The sequence below is a fragment of the Plutella xylostella genome, chromosome 11, assembly GCF_932276165.1.
Source record: "Plutella xylostella chromosome 11, ilPluXylo3.1, whole genome shotgun sequence".
NCBI lineage: Eukaryota > Metazoa > Arthropoda > Insecta > Lepidoptera > Plutellidae > Plutella > Plutella xylostella.
Window position 1 is genome coordinate 3,453,552 of NC_063991.1, and position 22,715 is coordinate 3,476,266.

Genomic DNA, 22,715 nt, shown 5'->3' on the forward strand with positions numbered 1-22,715 from the left:
AATAATATTACAATTACAAACTTGGTCTTTTGGGTGTGGCTTTATTGGCAAAGTGAAGTCTATCAATGTGACGCATATTTTATTCTTAAAAAAAAGTTGAAATTAAATTCACATTTGAAAAAAATAACAAGAACGATGTGTAATTGCAGCTCTTTATAATTCCACAAAAGTAATATTGATCTTGACCTTGAGATGATTGACTGATCGGTGACAGCCACCGACCGCCCAAATTGTTTTCGATTATGTGTCACATGATATTGACTACTATTTCTTTCGAACAAGGATTAAAATGCAAGTGCTTTGTTTAAGGCACTGATTCGGGTGTTTCCGGGAATACGACAGTTTGCGAAGATTTGCATGCGCATTATTAATATGGGAGAACTGTACTATGTTTCCTCATGTTTCCCGAATCTCCCACTTTTTCCGACTCATCAGAATCATATGGCTGTGCTGCAGTGTGAAGTAACATGTGCCTCGTATGATTACTTCTATGGTTAAATGATTTCGTGCAAATGTCACACTGGAATGGCTTTTCGCCAGTGTGAATTAACTTGTGTCGTTTTAAATCCGATACATATTTAAAGTTTTTCTTGCAAGTTTCACATTGGAATGGTTTAGCTTCAGTGTGATTTAACATGTGCGTCTTAAGACTATGCCTCCGGTAAAATGTTTTAGAGCAAATGTCACACTGGAATGGCTTTTCACCTGTGTGAGTTAACTTGTGTAGTTTTAAAGCCAATACATATCTGAATGTTTTCTTGCAAGTTTCACACTGAAATGGTTTTTCTCCAGTGTGAATTAACTTGTGGCGCTTCAAAAGACTTTTTCGTCTAAATGTTTTCGTACAAATGTCACACTGGAAGGGCTTTTCCCCAGTTTGAAGTAACTCGTGTCTCTTTAATTTACTTTTATCGTTAAATGTTTTCGTGCAATTTTCACACTTAAAAGGCTTTTCGCCAGTGTGAGTTAATTTGTGTAGTTTTAAAGACAATACATATTTGAATGTTTTCTTGCAAGTTTCACAATGGAATGGTTTTTCTTCAGTGTGTCGTAAGCTGTGGCTCTTCAAATGACTTCTTCGTTTAAATTTTTTCATGCAAATGTCACACTCGAACGGCTTTTCGCCAGTGTGAGTTAACTTATGGGTCTTCAAATTATATATTTGGTTAAATGATTTCGTGCAAATGTCACACTGGAATGGCTTTTCGCCAGTGTGAACTAACTTGTGTCTCTTCAAACTACTTATAAGGTTGAATGTTTTCGCGCAAATGTCACACTGGAAGGGCTTTTCCCCAGTGTGAAGTAACTTGTGTCTTTTCATTGTGGACCGATGCCTCGATGTGTTCTTGCAAATGTCACTCTCGAATGGCTTTTCGCCAGTGTGAATTAAAATGTGCTTTATCAAGCTGCTTTTTCTGCTGAATATTTTCGTGCAGGAGTCACACACAAATGCTTTCTCACGTGGGTATATGATTTGTTTTCCTTTCACAAGAGAAGCCGAGGCATTAGTTGAGTGAGTGGTCTCGGTGTGTGTGCTCGTGTAATGTTCACTATACGCTTCAGTGGTGGGGAACAACACTGCACACTGAGCACAGTAACAGTTGTTGTTCAATAGAGTTGAATAACAGTTTGTTAGAATAATTTTCGCTCCCAAACATTTTTCCATTTCATAATACTGTTTAGTTATCCTCATGCTTCTATTTACATCAGTGTATATTGAGCCTGCCAAATCTTGATCATTGTTTGTTTTGATGTTTCCAACATTATTACAGTCACCTGGTGCATCAACTTCTCGTTCTTCGTCAGACTCATCTACTTGTATCTTGCCGAGTATAATTCTGTTCCTGTAAAATAGCAATTCATTTGCTACAACATTCTCTGATTCCTTCTTGATTTCAGTTTCAACTTCATCAAATTCTGTCAAACTGTTGCCCTTGACAGTTATTGTGTCATCCATGTCCGTAGATAACACGTCAGGTTTGACATCTGTGTCATGCGCGGGGCACACGGGAGGAGGACTCCCACTGTTCTCCTCCAAAGTGCAATCCAGTTGGTATTCCTGTCTCATTGGAATTTGTGTCGTTGTTGTGGTTTCTGAAAGGTACAGGTTGGGTTTAATTAAATGATTGATGAATACCTTTACGGTGAATGTGAAAGTGATATCAAATAAAGTCAGAAAAAAGACATGAAGTTGTGAGGATTTTAACAGTTTTAGGGACAGCATTTTTGCTTTTATTATGGCTTTATACAGCCTAAGATCGCAAAGGTGCCATCACTACACTTTGGCCCTTTGCTAACCATCAGAGATGATATTGATGGGAATAAATAAATTATAATAAAGACAAAGCCGATAATAAGTCAACAAAACTGGTACCGTACCTTCTCTGATATCAAATTCAATGATTTCCCTTTTGAGGATGACAAGATCTGGAAACACGCTCCTCAAGGCGGGGTCGTCCAACAGATCATGCTCCTCTATGTCTATGTCATCCTCCATCTTATACTGCTCTCCTGTACTACTGAAACACGAAATATATACAGAATTAAATAGATTATTCATAACGTCAAAGATATCTACTATCTAGTATTTGTGACTTTGTGACCAAGTTAGCCGGCAGCAGAGCCAGCCACTTTGTTCAAAGACTCTCGTTAGACTTCACGTGTATATTTTTTTGTCAAAAAGCGCTAGGTATTTCCGAACCGAAATTTTTAACGGCGCTAATTTTTTTATCGATTTTTAATATGTATCACCTTGATTGACTCGCCCGCCGTTGCTCAGCAACGACTCCCCGCGCGCCGCGAGAGACCGCCGCGCAATTTTCGTTTTATTTTGTCAAGTCAAAAATAGCCTTTACATAGATTTCCAAAAAAATACACGTGAACCAGCGGGGGGGGGGTCCCAAACCTCACCAAATATCACCAGGGGGGAGGGAGGGGTAAAAAAATTATAAAAATTACCTCACGTGATTAATGGACATCCCCTAGTATATGTATATTATAATTATTAATATCTGCTTTTACACAAATATCTGTTCTGGATGGGAATCTTTTGATATACATGCACTTTCTAAGATATTTTTCCTTTACCTTTTTTCTTGTAATATCTTTTAATAAACATAAGGATCTGTCAGGCTGGGAGCAAGAGCCCACAGGCCATCTGGCTGATATTTATTGACTTATGGCACACAGTAACCTTGGGTTACTTTTGCGCCCTGTGCTTTTAGTCCTGATGAACATCCATTTTTACAAACTACTCTCAAGAAACTCCTGTGCCATCTTTTCAAAATAGTTATTAATATTATGTGATGACACTTCACACACGGCCACCTTACCCCAATCGTGACAGAGCCTATATGGGAAATGGACAGCTGATACATCTACACAAATGCATAGTTAGATCCTGTTATAGCACAGCAGGTAATAAATTATGGTACTTATGCAATAAATAATTGAGAATAGATACATAATTATTAACACCCAGGACCAGTGTACAAATGTTGTGAGTACTGTTTTTAAACAAATATCTGCCCCAGCCGGGATCGAACCCGGGGCCTTCGGCATGGCAGTCAGGGTCACTTACCTCTATACCATTCATAATAGGTATCATAGTATGAGATCGTGTTAGATACAGGAATGTCAAATGAATACATACCTTGATACAGGAGTCGATTCCTGTAAGCGATTTTGTTTATTTTTGTTTTCATAAAACTTTTTAGGTGGTATCACTTTCAACACGTCAGGAGAGACTGCTCTAGCATCTGAAAATAAAAAGAATTTTAAGGGTCTCAATACATAATATGTGATGAGCCAGATAGGTAAGTACATTTGAAAACACATAGAATGTATACAAATGCAAACTTATTGCCAAAAAATTATTTCATAATAGTTTAGATGATGCATATAGTATCAATTATGCTTCCCGGGGCAGAAAAAATATACAAATTATTTATTCTTACTTATATCCACATCTTTAACATGACTCATGGAAGGTGTTGATGCTGTTTCAGTTTCAGTGGATTGGAAATGGTATGGAACAGCGGAACCAAGTAGTATGTCTCTATGTAGTCGTCTACGATCTCTTGCATTAGGAAAGTGAGCGGCACAAATGTAATGATACCTCAGTTCATTATTGGTTAATGAATCCAGTTGTGAATTTCCTAAAAAACGAAAAAAATTAAAATAAAATTGTTTATTGAACTAAAAATACATAAGAATAATAAAGAACTAAGTAAATACATTTAGCAGTATGTACATGGTTACATAGGTATAGTCACAAAGGTTCCATTTAAGGAAAAAGCAAGATATTGTCCTAACATCCCACTTGTATATTCCTGTCTCACCTGTCTGGGAATCAAACCTGGGAGTATTAGCACAAGAACAGTTATATCTAGGCTGTGTTGCTATATAGAACTTATCAGAGGTTAGATTAGGGCAAAAATATAATCACAGTTTTCAATGAAATTGAATGTTTCTAGTTTCAATAATAAAATTGTAGTCTGCCATTTAAAATCACTGTATATATGTCGCAGGCATCTGGTTTAATCTCCTTTTTGATTGAAACACTAGCCCGTTCATTGGATTGGAGTTGTCCTTTAGTCATATTCAGTTGTATGACTAAAGGACAACTCATCGAGTCGTTGTTTGTAACGTTCGACGTCTTGACTGAACGTCATTCAGCGAAGTTGTTAATAATAGGTAAATCCATGTTTTCACACTATTTTAACACAAATAATGCACTTTAAAGATAATTTATTAGCAAAAAACTAACAATATAGGTGCTTTTTGTGTCAGCTGTTAGCTGTTAGACGCCATATTTGTTTTATTCACCACCTGACTGATTTTAAGTCAGCTAACTAGTTGGACGTTTTGTGACGCTTGTACAATCAACGTTCGGCCTAGCCATACAATTAAGTAGCGCCATCCAATGAACGGGCTAGTGATTCAACCAAAAAGGAGATTCAACCAGATGCCTGCGACATATATACCACAAGTCGTTTACCTGAATTCTGGATCCAAAGCTTTAGACGGGATTTATCATTAATGGGGAAGCTAAACGGAAGGACTTTAGAAACCAGACGTAAGACAAAACTGCAAGCAAACTGCCTATAAAAAATCACACGTATAGTACCTACTAATACAATACCTATTGCCAAATTTCATAAATGGGAGATTAATAGTTCACGAGAAAAAAAATCCTGAAGTTTTATAATTTTGTAAGAAAATTTCATGCATTTTAGTTTGTTTTTAAGACACCATCGACCATAGATCACCACAGACAAAAATACCACAGACTAATTAGAGTTTTTTGTTGTTGTGTTACTTTTTTATCTTTTTTAATACCTTAGAATAATAATGTCAACCTGAAAATGCATAAAATGATTCTGAGTTGTGTAAAATACTAGAATAATGATTTTATTTCTGATTGAATTACCTTTTTATTGCCTTACCCTGCACTTCCTAATTTGGGCTTTTGTCTTATTATAAAAATTAAACAAAAATTTAGAATTTGTACACATTTTTAATTGCATTTATTAATTCTATAAATGGGTCTAAAAACTCCCTATCACATCTTTTCCTCCAACAGTACTCTACCAACCAATCTTCAAAATTTTCAGTGTAATTGACTAAATGAAATCTTTTTTTTAGATTTCTCCATTGACTCTCTATTCGTTGAGTATGTGTCCCGTCTGGCGCCACAAATGGGTTGTCCTCAGCACTATGATTGACCTTTTTGTGTATGTAGCCATGGTCTTCTAGGCAATCATAGGCTCGCCAGTAATCTGTATGAATCGTAGTGCCTGGCGCCACATGTTTCATAATAAGCGGGATTAATGTTGCAGAATCCCGCTTATTATCGGGACACACCTCAACTCTTAGGTCGTCGCTACCATCCTCGATCATGCCTAGCACCCAGTGCCCTTCGACTCTTCTTCCTTTATTAAATTTCCGCTTGCCAAATTTGCTTTCGTCGATTTGGACAATTTTGCCTGGCCCTCCTATCATTTTATTAAACGTTTTGCCACAGTAATCAAGGACAATAGTCTCACGGCAATAATTAAACCAGTCGCAAATGCTTGCACTGCTTAATACTTCATTTCGTGAGGGCAGAGCACATTCCTTTTTTGTGATTTTATAATTAAAATCGTTTGCGTAACAGTACATGATTCTAAAAATTATCACCAATGGTATCTTGATATTTTCAAACCACGTATTTAAGCTTCTGGTAATCTTCGGTTTCTTACACTTGCTTTTGTAACACCTAAAAGTGCCAACAGGCCCTAAAGATGCATTTAGGGACATTTGGCTTCGATGATGTTGACAAATTTTTTCCCTTGGTAACAAACCCATTTCCTCAGCAAATTGGACACATTTTTCCTCCGAACATAACTCAGCGCCAATCTTTGCCATATTCCAATGAGTTAGCAATTCCTCTTTATATATGTGCTTCCGTTTATTGCTTGGTTGACCTGAAACAAATAATAGAAATCGTATATTCATGAATTAAACAAAGATACTTTACTGTTTTAGTTACTTCAATATGAACAATGCTTACCAGAATTACGTGTTGCTGCTGTAGTTGGGACGGCCCTTTCAGCTGAGGGACCCGGAATAGCACTAGATTCACCAGCCTCAAGCGCATCATAATTGCGCTTAAAAGCCACATTTTGTGTAACAGCTGCCGAAAGCGGCTCAACAGAGTCTATCACTTGCACAACTTGAGCGAGTGGCTCAATAGAGTCTATCACTCTACGCAATCCAGACACGGAAGGAGCGTGCGGCTCAACAGAGTCTAACACTGGCGTCACTTCACTAAATCCGTGAAACTCAGACACAGGGGTAGAAGGGGCTTCTGACGAAGACGAATCACGAAACGACTGCATGCTGGTATCCTTTGAATGCTCTCTAGCGCAATTACACTTGGCTCTAAACGCGAGTACAGACAAAGAATGACAATAAGAAAATATTGTATTTGCCGCCTTTTTATTTGTGTGTTCCATATACTCATAATACTAGATAAAGTTTTTGATGATGTTGCATCTAACATTATTATTCCGAACTCCATAAAATTAGCATTTTTTGAAAGTGGAACACCGCATCAAGCATGTCATCTCTAAGTAGTCTGTGGTCAGATTCATGATTGTCTTTAGTCTTTACTATGTGCTTGAGTTTTAATTTGTGTGTTCCACTTTTTACTTTTTAAATTGTATACCGTAACAAAGTATAAATGAAACGCTCCGCTCCGCTCCGCTGCGCTCCGCTTTGGTTTTTAACGTACATGTGCACCTAACCGCTCCTCCTCGCTTTGCTCGTCGTCGCACCTACCTCTAGGTTTCGATTCGAGGGATTTTGTAGTCATACCATCTTAACAAACTATATATGAAACGCTCCGCTCCGCTCCGCTGCGCTCCGCTTTGGTTTTTAACGTACATGTGCACCTAACCGCTCCTCCTCGCTTTGCTCGTCGTCGCACCTACCTCTAGGTTTCAATTCTAGGGATTTTGTAGTCCTACCATCGTAACAAAGTATATATGAAACGCTCCGCTCCGCTCCGCTGCGCTCCGCTTTGGTTTTTAACGTACATGTGCACCTAACCGCTCCTCCTCGCTTTGCTCGTCGTCGCACCTACCTCTAGGTTTCGATTCTAGGGATTTTGTAGTCCTACCATCGTAACAAAGTATATAAGAAACGCTCCGCTCCGCTCCGCTGCGCTCCGCTTTGGTTTTTAACGTACATGTGCACCTAACCGCTCCTCCTCGCTTTGCTCGTCGTCGCACCTACCTCTAGGTTTCGATTCTAGGGATTTTGTAGTCCTACCATCGTAACAAAGTATATATGAAACGCTCCGCTCCGCTCCGCTGCGCTCCGCTTTGGTTTTTAACGTACATGTGCACCTAACCGCTCCTCCTCGCTTTGCTCGTCGTCGCACCTACCTCTAGGTTTCGATTCTAGCGATTTTGTAGTCCTACCATCGTAACAAAGTATGTATGAAACGCTCCGCTCCGCTCCGCTGCGCTCCGCTTTGGTTTTTAACGTACATGTGCACCTAACCGCTCCTCCTCGCTTTGCTCGTCGTCGCACCTACCTCTAGGTTTCGATTGTAGGGATTTTGTAGTCCTACCATCGTAACAAAGTATATAAGAAACGCTTCGCTCCGCTCCGCTCCGCTCCGCTTTGGTTTTTAACGTACATGTGCACCTAACCGCTCCTCCTCGCTTTGCTCGTCGTCGCACCTACCTCTAGGTTTCGATTCTAGGGATTTTGTAGTCCTACCATCGTAACAAAGTATATATGAAACGCTCCGCTCCGCTCCGCTGCGCTCCGCTTTGGTTTTTAACGTACATGTGCACCTAACCGCTCCTCCTCGCTTTGCTCGTCGTCGCACCTACCTCTAGGTTTCGATTCTAGGGATTTTGTAGTCCTACCATCGTAACAAAGTATGTACGAAACGCTCCGCTCCGCTTTGGTTTTTAACGTACATGTGCACCTAACCGCTCCTCCTCGCTTTGCTCGTCGTCGCACCTACCTCTAGGTTTCGATTCTAGGGATTTTGTAGTCCTACCATCGTAACAAAGTATATATGAAACGCTCCGCTCCGCTCCGCTGCGCTCCGCTTTGGTTTTTAACGTACATGTGCACCTAACCGCTCCTCCTCGCTTTGCTCGTCGTCGCACCTACCTCTAGGTTTCGATTCTAGGGATTTTGTAGTCCTACCATCGTAACAAAGTATATATGAAACGCTCCGCTCCGCTCCGCTGCGCTCCGCTTTGGTTTTTAACGTACATGTGCACCTAACCGCTCCTCCTCGCTTTGCTCGTCGTCGCACCTACCTCTAGGTTTTGATCGAATTTTAACATTGTTATTCTGAGCTCTATAAAATAATAGTCTGTGGTCACATTCATGATGATTTCTTATATGGCTCAAAAGGAAATGCTTCCAGTGCCTTTAAACACAATATTTATAAAAAAAACATTTCCTATAGTCTATGGTCTAATGTTTGTGAAAATAAAACTGAATTCTAACAAATCTCTATAGTAAATATCGAAATTTCGTAAATTTATGTTTTTCTCATAAACTAGAAGAGTCCGATAATTATTCTTTTGTGAGAAGAATTGTTTATGTGAGTACTTACCCTGTGTGTATATTTTAAAAGATTTTAAAAGGTTTTGAACACGCCTTGTTACTAAAGGTGAGCCGATTATTGTATTGTATTGTAAAATCCACTGTATCGTTATTGTATTTGAATCCCTACTGTAGGTAATAAATATAGTTTACAATCCAAGATGAAGAAAACAAGGACTTTTTGGAAGAGAATCAGAGATCTGAGAATAGATAACAGATAGGCTTCACAGTTCACAGTCTTCACACAAGCTTCACACACACACACCGTCTTCACACAAATCACAGACTAACTAACGTTTGTCATTTTGACATAAAATGTCAAGTCACAGATTAATGATAATGGTGAACTTACATTATTGCCATTATACATGCTGGGCCAGCCGTCTCACGTCTCACCAAAGTTGTAGTACATTGTGATAAGAGTCGAATAAGCTACAGATTGTACCATGCACAGGACAGTAAAGCTGCGTACAGACCGGCCAAACGAACGGGTTTTGTTGAATGTATTAAATACAAAAACCCGATGGACATGGGCGTACCCAGGTAGGGGCAGGGGGGCCCCTAGCCCTCTCGAACCTGAGTTTTTTTCTATCATATGTTTTAAAAAATGCATAATATCGCCTTATGCCTTTAAGTGCTACGGAAAAATAATAAAAAAAAAATCATTTTCCGTTTTCCCGGAAAAGTCATAGCACATTCGTGCTATCTGAGTATCAACACCACTAACACACATTTGTGCATTACGAAAATATAAATTATCATAGCTTTTGGACTTATTTTTTTATTCTAATGAGATAGGTAGTTTGACTTTCAATAATTAAAAAAAATATCATTATTAGCTTAAATCTTCAGTTTCAGTATCTATTATTAGGTAAATTACCTATTGAAAATAATAATAATGATAATCATAAAGGGGCAGGGCAGCTTCAGGCCAGCTGTTGGGTATTAGGGACTCCAGCCATCAGATGACCCCTCATCTTTGGCTTGCCTTTACTTTGGTGTCCACTGTCCAGAACACTGAAGAGGAACAGGATCTCTCACTTTTTGCTCGGCTAGCTTGAGTGGTGTTTAAATAATATATTGCGTGACCACAGTGACATGGGCATTTTTATTAATAGCATAGCATCTATTTCCAATGAGCTGGTTTCTGACTACATTGGTTCTCATAAATGTGGTTAGTTTAATTAAGATTAATTTCTTTGTAAGTCTTTGTTTTTTGTTTTATAATTTAACTCTCTCTATTTGTATTAAAGTCATGTGTAGCTCTATTCTGTGATCGTAACTGATCACTGAGGTTAAGCAACAACTGGCACGGTCAGCCATTGGATGGGTGACCGATTTCAAGTGGTTCTTTTCTGGACGCTTCCGTGCTTCGGACGGCACGTTAAGCCGTGGGTCCCGGTTGCTGCTTCGGCAGCAGTCGTTATTAAGCCTAGTCAGAGGCCTTCGGGCGGCTTAAAAAAACATTTGACAGTCGGGTTACACACTTACCCGACAAATCTCTCAGCACAAGCTTGCTTGTGTTGGGGTCCACCAACCCGCACTTGGCCAGCGTGGTGGACTAGGCCTAAACCCTTCCTTCATTGGAAGGAGACCCGTGCCCCAGCAGTGGGGACGTAATGGGTCGTGATGATGTAGCTCTATTTGCGATTAGATTAAGTATAATTATAGCTTTAGTAAACCCTCCCTGTACTACCTAACTAATCTACCTAGAGGTGGAAACTTGTGCAACATAAGTTACCCTGTCTCCTGTCTACAAAATAAATTAGTTAAGTTTTCTAATAAGTATAGTTAGTAAAATAAATTAAAAATAAAATAAATAAATAGAGCAAAAATGCTCGTAGAAGAATGTGTTACCCAGTAAGGTTGACATATATATATATATAGGGATCTTGACCGATAACTCCATTATATTCTGAGAGCTGTGGAATACCTCTCCATCCATAGTACCTCATCACATGTTGCCTCCTTGCTGCCACGTTTACTTGTAACTATAATCTAAGCAGGGAAAATAATTATGGCTGGTTGGTGTCACATTTAATATAGAATTATTTTGTAATAATTCGGCCCCATGAACGCCTAATGCAATTTTTTTAGACATTAAAAGCAATATGCACTAACGTCGGCATAGACTGCGTTTCGGTTCAAAGAAGTGTAACGCTAAAAAAATGAACAAAATCGAGCGCACATTCATATCACTCAGGTTCGAAAGAGCTAGAACATAAAATACTTAAGGCCCCGTACAGGGTGACGTGCCGCGTCAATTTTGGGTTTTCAATGCTCTTCACACAGCACACGCAGTGACACGCACACATGTTAGTTTGCACAGTGGGTCGATAAACTTTTACTCGCCAACTTTATTGACAATTATGTTCAAGTACATTTTGGGTGATTTTAGGGTAAGTAAGTATAATTCTTACTTACACTGGTAGGCACCAGGAAAGAGTAGAAATTAATAGGGGTGCCACTTTTCTCCATACTCGGAACCCGATTAGATTTCTAAACAAATGTGGTATTTACTTGTAGAAAGGTAACTACAGGTATTAAAGTGTAGATAATAAGTTATACTAAGGGTATACTAAGCCGAAAGGGGATGACTCAAGGGGTCATTCTGAACAACTTTAGTTCTACGAGTTTTGCAAAAACGCGGAAAAAAAATCGTTTTCCATGGTAAAAAGTCACGTGTCAACAAAGTTTCTATGATAAAGTTTTTTTTGGTTAATTTTTAAAACTCGTAGAACAAAAGTTCAGAATCAGTCTCACTTGTTTTAACCCGACTGCCGAAGGAGGAGAGTAATGTTTTTTGATTGTATGTATGTATGTTTGTAAGTATATTTTTTGGTGGCAGAATAATATTTTTTCATATTTTTAGAGTTTCGTACCTCAAAAGGAAAAAAGCAACCGTTATAAGATCTCTTTGTTGTCCGTCTGTCTGACTGACTGTCTGTCACTGCCCTTTTTCTCAGAAACGGGTAAAGATATCAAGCTGATATTTCGCATAGATATGAGGAGTACCCAAAAAAAATTGGGGTACTCCCTCTCCCTCTCCCATACAAGTAAATTGGGGCTGATATTTTTTCCGGTTATTTTGATGGTGTAGGTAGGGTATCGTTGAATAGGTCTTTTAATATAATAGGTATAAAAAAAGGTTAAAATATAATTATTTGGCTTTTACCCTTAAATTTGGGGACCACACCATAGACAAATCCTAATTTAAAAAATGATTTCAATAGATGGCGTGATTTTATGTTGGGTAACTCAGAATAAGAAGTGATGATATCTCAGAATAATAATGGTTAATGGTGCTATTCCGCTGAGCATCGAAACCGGTGGGACGCTAATGAAAAGTGGTCATGGAAATGCACCAGGGTAGACCCTGTTCCTAGAACAAGGCATGAGTTTGTGATTTGTGTGCGTGAAAAGCGAGGACTTGACTTAAACTTTGAATATTTTCTTGATTTTTTTATTATTGATGCAATAACATATAATTAGTATTATTCTGAGTTACCCACCGAAGTCACCCCGTGGCAGGTTGACTAGATAGGTACTTTTGCAAATCACGCCATATATCGTTGTTTTTATTAGTGGCTACTGTCTATAGAAGAAATTCCGTCATTGACAATTTTACGTTACGAATGAATTTAGTAAACCCAGTAAACCTAACTAATCCAGAGGAAACCTAAAATATCTTTCTCTCTCTCTTTGAAAAACATACTTAATAGCCCAAACTCGATTCTATTCTATTCTCTGTGGGGGTGATAGTACCTGCACCTGGCTCTCTCGAGTGGAACCTTTGTGCATATCCCCAAGGTCTAAACTGCCTTCCTAATCTTGAACCATTTCCCACCACGCTGGTCCACTGCGGGTTGGTGGGTTCACATATCTAGATGTGCTAAATCTAGATATGCAGGTTTCCTCACGATGTTTTCCTTCACCGTTAGAGCGATGGTATACATTGTACTTAAGTTAAAAGAACTCATTGGTACATGTCAGCGCCGTGATTCGAACCCGCATCTCTTGCGTGAGAAGCGGGACTGAGCTACCACCGCGCCCAAACTCGATGCTTTTAGCTATTAAATCTTTGAAATAAAATTCAGTCACCTCCGTGTTACTGCCCTCATCAGATCCTCACGAGACCATGCCTCAACCAGCACCATGAGACTGTGTTTTTGAATCCTAACCTAATCTTCCTACGTATTGTCATCACTTAGATCCATTCACTATATTCCTGCTCCTCATCCCAGGGCCGTGGGGAGGCACGTCAGCTTTTTAAAGACATCAGCAGCAGACTAATAGAAGTCTCAAGGGACCCTAGGGCTGGCACTTACCTATCACAAAGGCTAAGCATCGCTATATAGCGGGGTAACGCGGCCAGCGTCTTGGGTACCCTACCCGACAGTGGCAGCGATCTGGCCAGCTTCTTCTTTTTAGTTTGATTTTAATTTTATATTAGTGAGTTTTAGTTAGGCATTAATAATTATAATTTAATCAAGAAGTACCATGGACTTAACTAATAAAAAACATTATCATTTAATTTATTGAATATAGTATAAGAATTATGCTTCCTCAATTTCAAATCAAATTATGTTGGTGTCATAAAAGTTGAAAAAGTGCAATGACAACCAATGTGCAGTGATTTTGTGTCTGTACACAATTAGATCGCGAGCTGTCAGTGCCGCCTAAACCGACGTGACCCTTCTTTGGAGGCCACCGGCCGACTGAGTCAAACGTCGCTTGTGTTTATGATTTTATAACACAGAAAGCCGCCATAGATATTTGTATGAAGATTTGAGGGAAAAAAATTGCTCAAGTTTGGGATTAATGCACACAAAATAGGTGTGTGTTTATTAAAAAACAAGGTATTTAGCGCCTAGTCCAAGCATTTATCTTTATAATTTGATAAGAATCATATGAAAATTCTTGATAATTACGACACAGTTGTTACAATACGGGAGTGTGATTTACTGGTTTTTCGTAATTAATTTACAGTTATCCATAAGCATTTACTTAAATTCGAATGATTCAGCACCTAGCTAGACTCTTCGGCTACCTGTGTGATTTTTTTCAAGGCTGTAGAGCATCATTTACTACATAATTCTATGACAATGCCAACCCTCGATTGCCTATTGCCGACCCTTAAACGTAAATTTTCCTGCCAAGTGGGAATTAAAAACGTGTTCTGAAAACCTACTCTGCGTAAAATGAAACATGTATGAGCTGCCCCTCCCTAGCTGAAATCCTGGGTACGCCCTTGCGATGGATGTGAATTAAACCATAATATATGCGTTAACTAGCTGTTATATTATGCATAATATTAAGTGTTAACTAGTTTAAGACAGCTTTGTATGATTTATGACATCTTCCAGAAGAATGCAGCTCATAAAAAACGACAGGCCGGTGGCCATCTATCGGACGATTTCGGAACTTTTAAACTGTCAAGGAAAATCTCCCATTCCGTGCATGCACTAACTACACTCGCGAGCAACCAAATCGACTCAAGCCTTGACGGCGCAAACATACATTAATACAAGTAAAATTATGAATAGAAATAATAAAAATGATATGTCATTTAAAAGCTTAAGATGTCAGCTTTAATTTGATATCATTATTATTGAAATCCATTCATCATTTTTGAAATAAATGATGTCTGAACGCAATTGTAGGAAAAACGGGAATTTAGGAAAAAAGGGTATGGGTATCGTATTATACAAATTAAACAAAAAATGTTAAGATAAAAATTTATTTATTTAAATCAATACTTTGTATTGCCCCCTCTTGCCCTAATTACAGCCTGCAGCCTGTTTCTCATAGACCTTATCAACTTTTTGACAGTTTCCTGAGGAATGCCGTCCCACTCCTCTAATAAAGCTGTCTTCAGCTCGTCCACGCTTGCAGGGACTGGATTCCTGGCCCGAACTCTTCTTTTGAGCTCGTCCCATAAGTGTTCGATGGGATTCAGGTCAGGACTGAGCGCAGGCCAGTCCATCGTGCGCAATTCCTTCTCTCTCAGAAACTGCCGACTGACTCGTGCCGTGTGGCAGCGGGCATTGTCGTGCATTAGCACGAAGTCTTCACCGACAAATTCTGCATAGGGCACAACATGACCGAGTAGAATGTCGGTGATGTACCGATCAGCTGTTAACCCGCCTCCTCGGCCGCCTCCAGGCACGAAAACAAGTGCGGTTTTTCCCTCTAGAGAAATACCAGCCCACATCATGCAGGAACCGCCGCCATATGCTACTGTTTCAGCGAAACAACATTGGGCAAATCGTTCCCCCGGACGCCGGTAGACCCGGCCTCTCCTGTCACTGCCATGCAGACACACTCTGCACTCATCAGTAAACAGGACCGACCGCCATTGCGCAATGCTCCAATCGAGATGCTCTCGAGCAAACTGAAGACGCGCTTGTCGGTGGCCTGCAGTCAATTTGGGGCCTGATGCAGGTCTTTTTGGTGTCAAGTTGGCTTCCTTCAAGCGTCTTCTCACTGTCCACTCGCTGACAGCCACTTGTCGTACACGTCTCAGTTCTTGCTGCACATCAACGCCCGTAAGGTGTCGATTGCGCAGCGAGGTTGAGACAATGAAGCGGTCGTCTCTCTCTGAAGTGCAGCGGTGGCGGCCCGTTCTTGGTCTTCGATTGAAGGCACCAGTCTCTTGGAACCGTCTGTATACTCGGGATACAGCAGACTGGCTCAAGTGGAGCTGGGCAGCGACTGCTCGCTGACTTAACCCTTGTTGCAGCAAGGCAACAACTTGAGCAGCTTCTTCTGGTGTGGTATCCATGGGTTTGCGAAAACAAGGAATACAATGCAACGAGATGTGTACCGGTCAACTTGCAACAAGCGACTGATAAGGTACACCGGATGTGGAAAGGTTTTATAGCGGGATCAGGTAGCGCAAGGCGTGGATTCCTAATGAGGTAATTAACACTGACGGGCAATTAAAATGCGTCATTAAATCTGCGCTTAGTTTTTTTTTATGGTATTGATCTTAATTGAAAGCCTAATTCTTCAGCTTTCGAATGACATATCACTTTTATATTTACCATTTATCGTTTTAGGAAAATCAATGTATATGTGCGCCGTGAAGGCTTGAGTCGATTTGGTTGCTCGCGAGTGTAGTATTGTTCTCGATAGGTAGAAATCGCCGGGAAGAATGTTATAGCACTTGGCTTTTCGTAGTTGCGTATTTGCCAAACCGATAAATTTACTGCCGTAGGTACTTATATTGTTTGCCTATAGTCCTATACAATACAAAGCCTATTTGCCAATTACAGTCTGCAATGGAAGTTTTGGCAAATGCGTGTAGCCAAGTGAGGGGCGGCATAATGAATGTGCCAGCGCGTGGCGCGGCCTCTAGCTCCGCGCCGTCGCTTCCTCTCTACTCTACCGCCATCATCTTCACGACCCATCGCGTCCCCACTGCTGGGGCACGTCTCCTTCCAAAGAAGGAAGGGTTTTAGGCCTAGTCCTCTCTACCTCCAGCTTGCGACAAAGTGGGAAAAATATACTTAATTTGTAAAATAAAAATAAAATAAAGCATGAGTACCTACTACCTGACATTTCATTGACAAATACTTATGTCTGCTCAATAAAGTTTGGTTTTCAAAATATATTGATTTGAGGGCATGATCAAAGCGCTCATGCTATATGACGACCGAATGGCGTAGTGGTTAGTGACCCTGACTACTGAGCCGATGGTCCCGGGTTCGATTCCCGGCTGGGGCAGATATTTGTTTAAAGACAGATATTTGTACTCGGGTCTTGGGTGTTGATATTTATATTTCGTATCTATCTATCTATGTATTTGTGTAGATATATCAGCTGTCTGACACCCATAACACAGGTTCTGCCTAGCTTGGGGTCGGATGGCCGTGTGTGAGATGTCCCCACATATTTATTTATTTATTTTATTTATATTTTACCACGAGTAAGTGCAAGAGTATTTAATGTATTTTTACTTTACTTATTCATTAGTTATAAAATATATTGCATTAAATCATGTTAACCAACAAGTAGAAACAGTACCTACCTAATAATATTAACAGTAACAATTATTTATACAAAGTAGGTAGTAATGGGAAATTTTATAGCAGCTCTTAAATTGCCCTACACACACACACACACGCACTCACGCCTTGTACTAATGTACTCCCTTGCGGGGTAGGCAGAGGTGCATTGCTGCACCAACTTTTAAATTGCCCTATTAAAATAAATATATCGTAACTAAACATTTTTTTATTCAGGCACAGGTCTCAAGGTCCTCTTGCATGTCGGCGCGTGTCCCGCGTGCAGCCGGGGGGGGGGGGGGGTGCCGCTCCCGGCGCCGAGGGCAGCTAGGGGCGAGCTGCAGGGACGCCGGTGTGAACTAACTGGATATGTATGTACAGTTGACGTCTTCTGCTATATGTTTTCTTACAAGTGTCACACTGAAATCGCTTTTCGCCAATGTGAATTGACTGGATGTGTCTAATCAAACATCTTTTCTGGCTAAATGTTTTCTTGCAAGTGTCACACTCAACTGACTTTTGACCAGTGTGAAGTGACTTGTGTTGACTCAAATTGCTTGAATGCCTAAACGATTTCTGGCAAATATTACACTTGAATGGTTTTTCGCCTGTGTGAATTAGGTTGGGTTCATTCAAACCTCTACCTTGATAAAAAGTTTTCTTGCTAGTTCCACACTCATATTTAATATCGCCAGTGTGAATTAACTTGTGAACTTTCAAATCTCTTTGTCGATAAAAAGTCTTTTTGCAAGTATCACACTCAAATGGCTTTTCGCCAATGTGAATTGACATGTGCCAGTTCAAACTACTTCGATGATTAAAAGTTTTCTTGCAGGTGTCACACTCAAATGGCTTTTCACCAGTGTGAACTAACTTGTGACTTTTCAAACTACTTTTTCAGTCAAAAGTTTTCTTGCAAATGTCGCACTCAAACGGCTTTTCGGCAGAGTGAATTAACTTGTGTCTCTTGAAATAGTACAGGTCTGTAAATATTTTCTTGCAAATTTCACATTCAAATGGCTCTTCACCAGTATGAATTAATTCGTGTTGTGTTAAACGGTATTTACGCTTAAATCTTTTCTGACAATATTTACACTTGAAAGGAAAATCGCCAGTGTGCATTAGCTCGTGTTGTCTTAAAGAGCTAAGATGCCTGAATGATTTCTTGCAAGTATTACACTCGTATGGTTTATCGCCAGTGTGAATGAGATTATGCATTTTCAAGGTGAAAGGATCTCTAAATGTTTTCTTGCAAATTGTACACACACATGGATTCTGGCCAGAGTGAATTAACTGGTGTCTGGTCAAATGACCTAATTGACGAAATGTTTTCTGGCAAGTTGCACACTCGAATGGCTTTTCGCCAGAATGAATTAACCTGTGTAGATTTAATTTACTTAAAGAATTAAATCTTTTATTGCAGGTATCACACTCGAATGCCCCCTTATGAACCAACTTTTTACATTTTTCAACGTAAGCGGATGCTTTAGTTGAGTGAGTGGTCTCGGTGTGTGTACTCGTGTTATGTTCACTATACGCTTCAGTGGTGGGGAACAACACTGCACACTGAGCACAGTAACAGGTATTGTCCAATAGAGATGTATAACAGTCAGTTAGAATAATTTTAAGCTGCAAACACTGTTCAAATTCACAATACTGTTTACTTATCTTGCTTCTACCTGCTTCAGAGTTTATTGCCGCTGCCAAACCGGAATTAGGCTTTAGTTTCTCTTCATTATTAATAACATAATTAGCTACTTTGTCTGACGCATCTACATGTATCTTGCCGAGTATAATTCTGTTTCTGTGAAATGGCAACTCCTTTGATACAGCATTTTCTGATTCTTTCTTTATATCAGAGACTAAAATTTCAGATTCAGTCAAATTGTAGTTTTCAACAGTTGATGTGTCATCCATGTCCGTAGATAACACGTCAGGTTTGACATCTGTGGCATGCGCGGGGCACACGGGAGGAGGACTCCCACTGTTCTCCTCCAAAGTGCAACCCAGTTGGTAATCCTGTCTCATTGGAATTTCTGGCGTTGTTGTGGTTTCTGAAAGGTACAGGTTGGGTTTAAATGATTGATGAATACCTTTATGGTGAATGTGAAAGTGTTATCAAATAAAAATCAGAAAAGAGACTTGAAGTTGTGAGGATTTTAACAGTTTTAGGAACAGCATTTTTCTTCTTTCTTATTGTATACCTGAGGCCTAACATCGGAAAAGGTGTCAGTGCTTCGCTGCAGCCCTTTGCTAACCAGCACGGATGATATTGATGGGAATTAGTAAGTTATAATGAAAACAAAGCAGATAATGAGGGCCAAATGTCTATGGCGCCATGACCTGCAAGAGCAGCCATTGATGAAATATATACTGATGTGTAGTAGCCCATGACTACAGTATATCCTGGTGTAAACTTTATTATTATGAGGCATGGGATAATGAAAATAAATAAGTGCTGAAAGATCAAGTCTTTGTACTCTACTAGATGTTTCCCTCAAAGTCCTCAAACTAAGTATAATTTTTAAAAGAAGTTAGATTTAAAAAAATATTTTTCCCTCATTATCCCTGAATAAAAATAGATGTTTTTTAGTGAGTTGGCTGGTGGCTGGTTGGTTGGTGGCTGCAAAGTGGGTCAGATTTGGCGATTCTCTTTTACATGGTATGCCGTTTCTTAAATCGAGATTGGACACTTAATCTAGATTTAACACTTTGGTGCATTTCACCCTTAGTCAACAGAACTGGTAAGTATCATACCTTTACTGACATCAAAATCAATGATTTCCCGTTTGAGGATGACAAGATCTGGAAACACGCTCCTCAAGGCGGGGTCGTCCAACAGATCATGCTCCTCTATGTCTATGTCATCCTCCATCTTATACTGCTCTCCTGTACTACTGAAACACAAAATATATGCAGTCTTATAGAGCTTCCACTATGTTATTGTATTTTAGACGTTTCCTTATGTCTGCTAAGTAAAGTTGGTTTTCCTTTGCAGTCGTCAAATATGTATGGAATTTCGAATGTCAAAAAACCAATAATATAATGGACCGAGTATAAGCAGATTATAAAATGGTCTGACATGATGCACAAAGCCAACTAAATAAAGATAATGCAAGGAAGAAGAAGAAGTAGATTATTAATTACTTCAAATAAGTATATATCTACTATCTAGCATTTGTTATGATGCTGGCAGCAGAATCATCCTGTACAAAGAGATGTACCTAATAAGGGAAAACAGTGAAAACCTTAAAATTTTGAAGAATTGCTTTCAGATATTTCAACAGATATTTAGGTCAATAGCAAATATAATATAGTTACCTAGTTCATTTAAATTTAGTGGCATTTTTTTTGAAATTCATTCATAATGTACCTACTTACCTTGTATTTTTTATCAGATCGCTACTTATATAGTGCATTTTAAAACATGTGCAACGTCACCACATCAACTGAGCCTTCAGCCACTGACCACACTGCATTCTGTCGCATATTCACTCTTGTGTGTACGCAGCATACATGTCACTTAGCAAACAAATGGAGGAAAAAGCTAACCTCAACACTAGAAGTAAATAATTATGAAGGTTTTATAAAACTATTCTTACCCAATGGAAAGCGAAACTTTTTTCATAAGGCTATCGGTGAAATTAGCATTTATAAGCTTTGAGGGTGCTAATAGTTAAGAATATTTTTAGGTTTTTGACCAAAACATATCCAAATACCAATGACGAAGGGCAAAGTCGTCAAATCGTCAATGTCGTCATTGCCAAATACCGAAATATGACCGAAATACAAGCCAAGCTGTCATGTCATGTCATTGACATTTTGTTGTAAATGAAAGTACTCTGTGGTTGAAGTATTAGTTTCACAGATTAAATATTTAATTTTTACCTCAACACCACCGCGCACCGCGCCGGACTGCTGCCTCACCCGAGGCCTCACACATGTTCCTTCTTGAGAGCTTCAACTTGCTGGTATTCTCGAGTGAAAGCAAGATAAAAAATTAAAAGTACCTACCTATTTAAAAAAAGGAACATTCATAACACCATTAAGGGCGTCTTGCACAACAAAGTTAAATAAAATGAGCCGTTTTCCTTGACAGCTGTCAGTTGAGTTTTTGGGTAAGCCGATAGATGGCGTGAAAACGTAGTTTACCAACTGTCAAAAATTACATAGAGAGCAAAGAGTACTAAACTCAGAATAAGAAACTCACTAGTTGTGATGGTGGTAGCGCGAGCCACAGATTAGACGAGCCGTCCTTCCGAGCCGATATGTGGCTTGCTCAGACCAATTACAAATAGACTCGCAATCGCCGTGTGCACTATTCTCTTTCTCACTCAAACCATAGATGTTGCCGACAAAAAAAATAAAACCTAAATATGGGGAAATTTAACTTATCATAATAACAAAAACAAAACTTGAGTATATCGTCGGTTGATAGGAAAAAGACACTAAAGGCTAATTTTTCAATAGCCAGATAAAAGTTTTGCTGGGAAATAATTTTGATGCTGTTGCGTCTCAATTTTTCTCAATGTTTGTATTACCCAGATAACATTTATCTGAATATTGAAAAATCAGCCTTAGTGAGTTTTTCCTGTCAACCGACGATATAAGAAAAAAAACTATACTCATACTTATTTGATTTCAATATAATTATTTAATATACACAAACTGAGTGGATTGTTTGATTCATTGTCTTCGTCCAATCGAAACAATCCTCTTCAAAATGTGCAGAACACAATTTTTGTATGTTTCTTTGGTTCCCAATTTGTGCGACCGGTAATGTCTATCCATTTTCTTGATATATTTTTTTCTGTCGGAAACCTATGAAGCAGAGATAAATGGATGAGCATGAGCATTATAATCGTGGGCCAAATATGTGATGGGGTTTTTTTAGGAAACACGTATTTCGTATCAATACAATAAACTTTATATTATACAGAAGAAATCACACATAGAAGAAAAAAACGAAACGAACGTTTCCTCACAATGAGAGGCACCTCATTTGAAAGAGGAGAATGACTTCTACAAAATACAATCTTCACAAAAACCGAATTCGTGCGCGCCATTTGTAAACCCAACCCGAGTCCGTTACAATTTCTAGTATTTTCTTTGCATACTATAATATTTGTGGGTAAAATAAATTTTCAATAACTTGCAACACCATGTGATTTGTTATGATATGGTACCTCGTAATTTTTACTTAAAACTGATACAAAAAGACCTTACAGTATTAACCCTAGAGTGCTCGCGCTATGAGCATTTTGCTGCCCTCAGCAAATAATGTTTATTATTTTGTGAACTATACACTTCTCAAGGTCCAGCGTCCATGTAGCTGCCCTCTCGGTCTTCTCCTACATGTTACATAAATTTGGAGAAATTCAGTGCACAGGTTACAGCAGGAAGAGAGAATTGAAGAGAGTGTGTCGCACGGGGCGGCAAAATGCTCACTGCGCGAGCACTCGCGTCAGTGAAATTAAAGTTATTTTTTTTTCAATTGTTATGAAATATTGTTAGTTTTTCAGTCTTTTTTGGTAATAATAATGTAAATTAATTTAGGTATGTGTCTATTTCAGTTTACATTCGATT

At 39.2% G+C, this 22,715-nt stretch overlaps 1 protein-coding gene across 5 annotated transcripts; it reads right to left on the bottom strand.

Moving 5' to 3' along the window:
- Nucleotides 1-266: 266 nt before the first annotated feature.
- On the bottom strand, nt 267-20,874 carry LOC105386085 (putative zinc finger protein 66). 5 transcript variants are annotated; one of them, XM_048623898.1, is made up of 6 exons: nt 20,732-20,874; nt 19,887-20,023; nt 3,957-4,157; nt 3,653-3,758; nt 2,380-2,519; nt 268-2,094 (listed from the first exon to the last, which is right to left on the bottom strand). In XM_048623898.1, exons 1-6 carry the CDS (start codon nt 20,755-20,757, stop codon nt 368-370), a joined length of 2,337 nt encoding a protein of 778 aa, XP_048479855.1. In that variant the 5' UTR covers nt 20,758-20,874; the 3' UTR covers nt 268-367. The 5 variants fall into 5 exon arrangements, with proteins under 5 accessions (XP_048479857.1, XP_048479855.1, XP_048479856.1 ...); XM_048623899.1 differs by having other exon boundaries at nt 2,380-2,516; nt 19,887-20,026; XM_048623897.1 differs by having other exon boundaries at nt 269-2,094; nt 19,887-20,026.
- Nucleotides 20,875-22,715: the final 1,841 nt, after the last annotated feature.

What these genes read in the sequence shown, in the direction of transcription:
- LOC105386085 (XM_048623897.1), bottom strand. Translation starts at nt 20,757, where the DNA reads ATGAAAAAAGTTTCGCTTTCCATTGG. An exon ending in TGATTTTGATGTCAGTAAAG is followed by an intron (nt 4,158 to 19,886) that starts GTATGATACTTA and finishes TTCGTTTTTTAG; the next exon opens with GAAATTCACAACTGGATTCA. An exon ending in TGAATTTGATATCAGAGAAG is followed by an intron (nt 2,095 to 2,379) that starts GTACGGTACCAG and finishes TGTACCTTTCAG; the next exon opens with AAACCACAACAACGACACAA.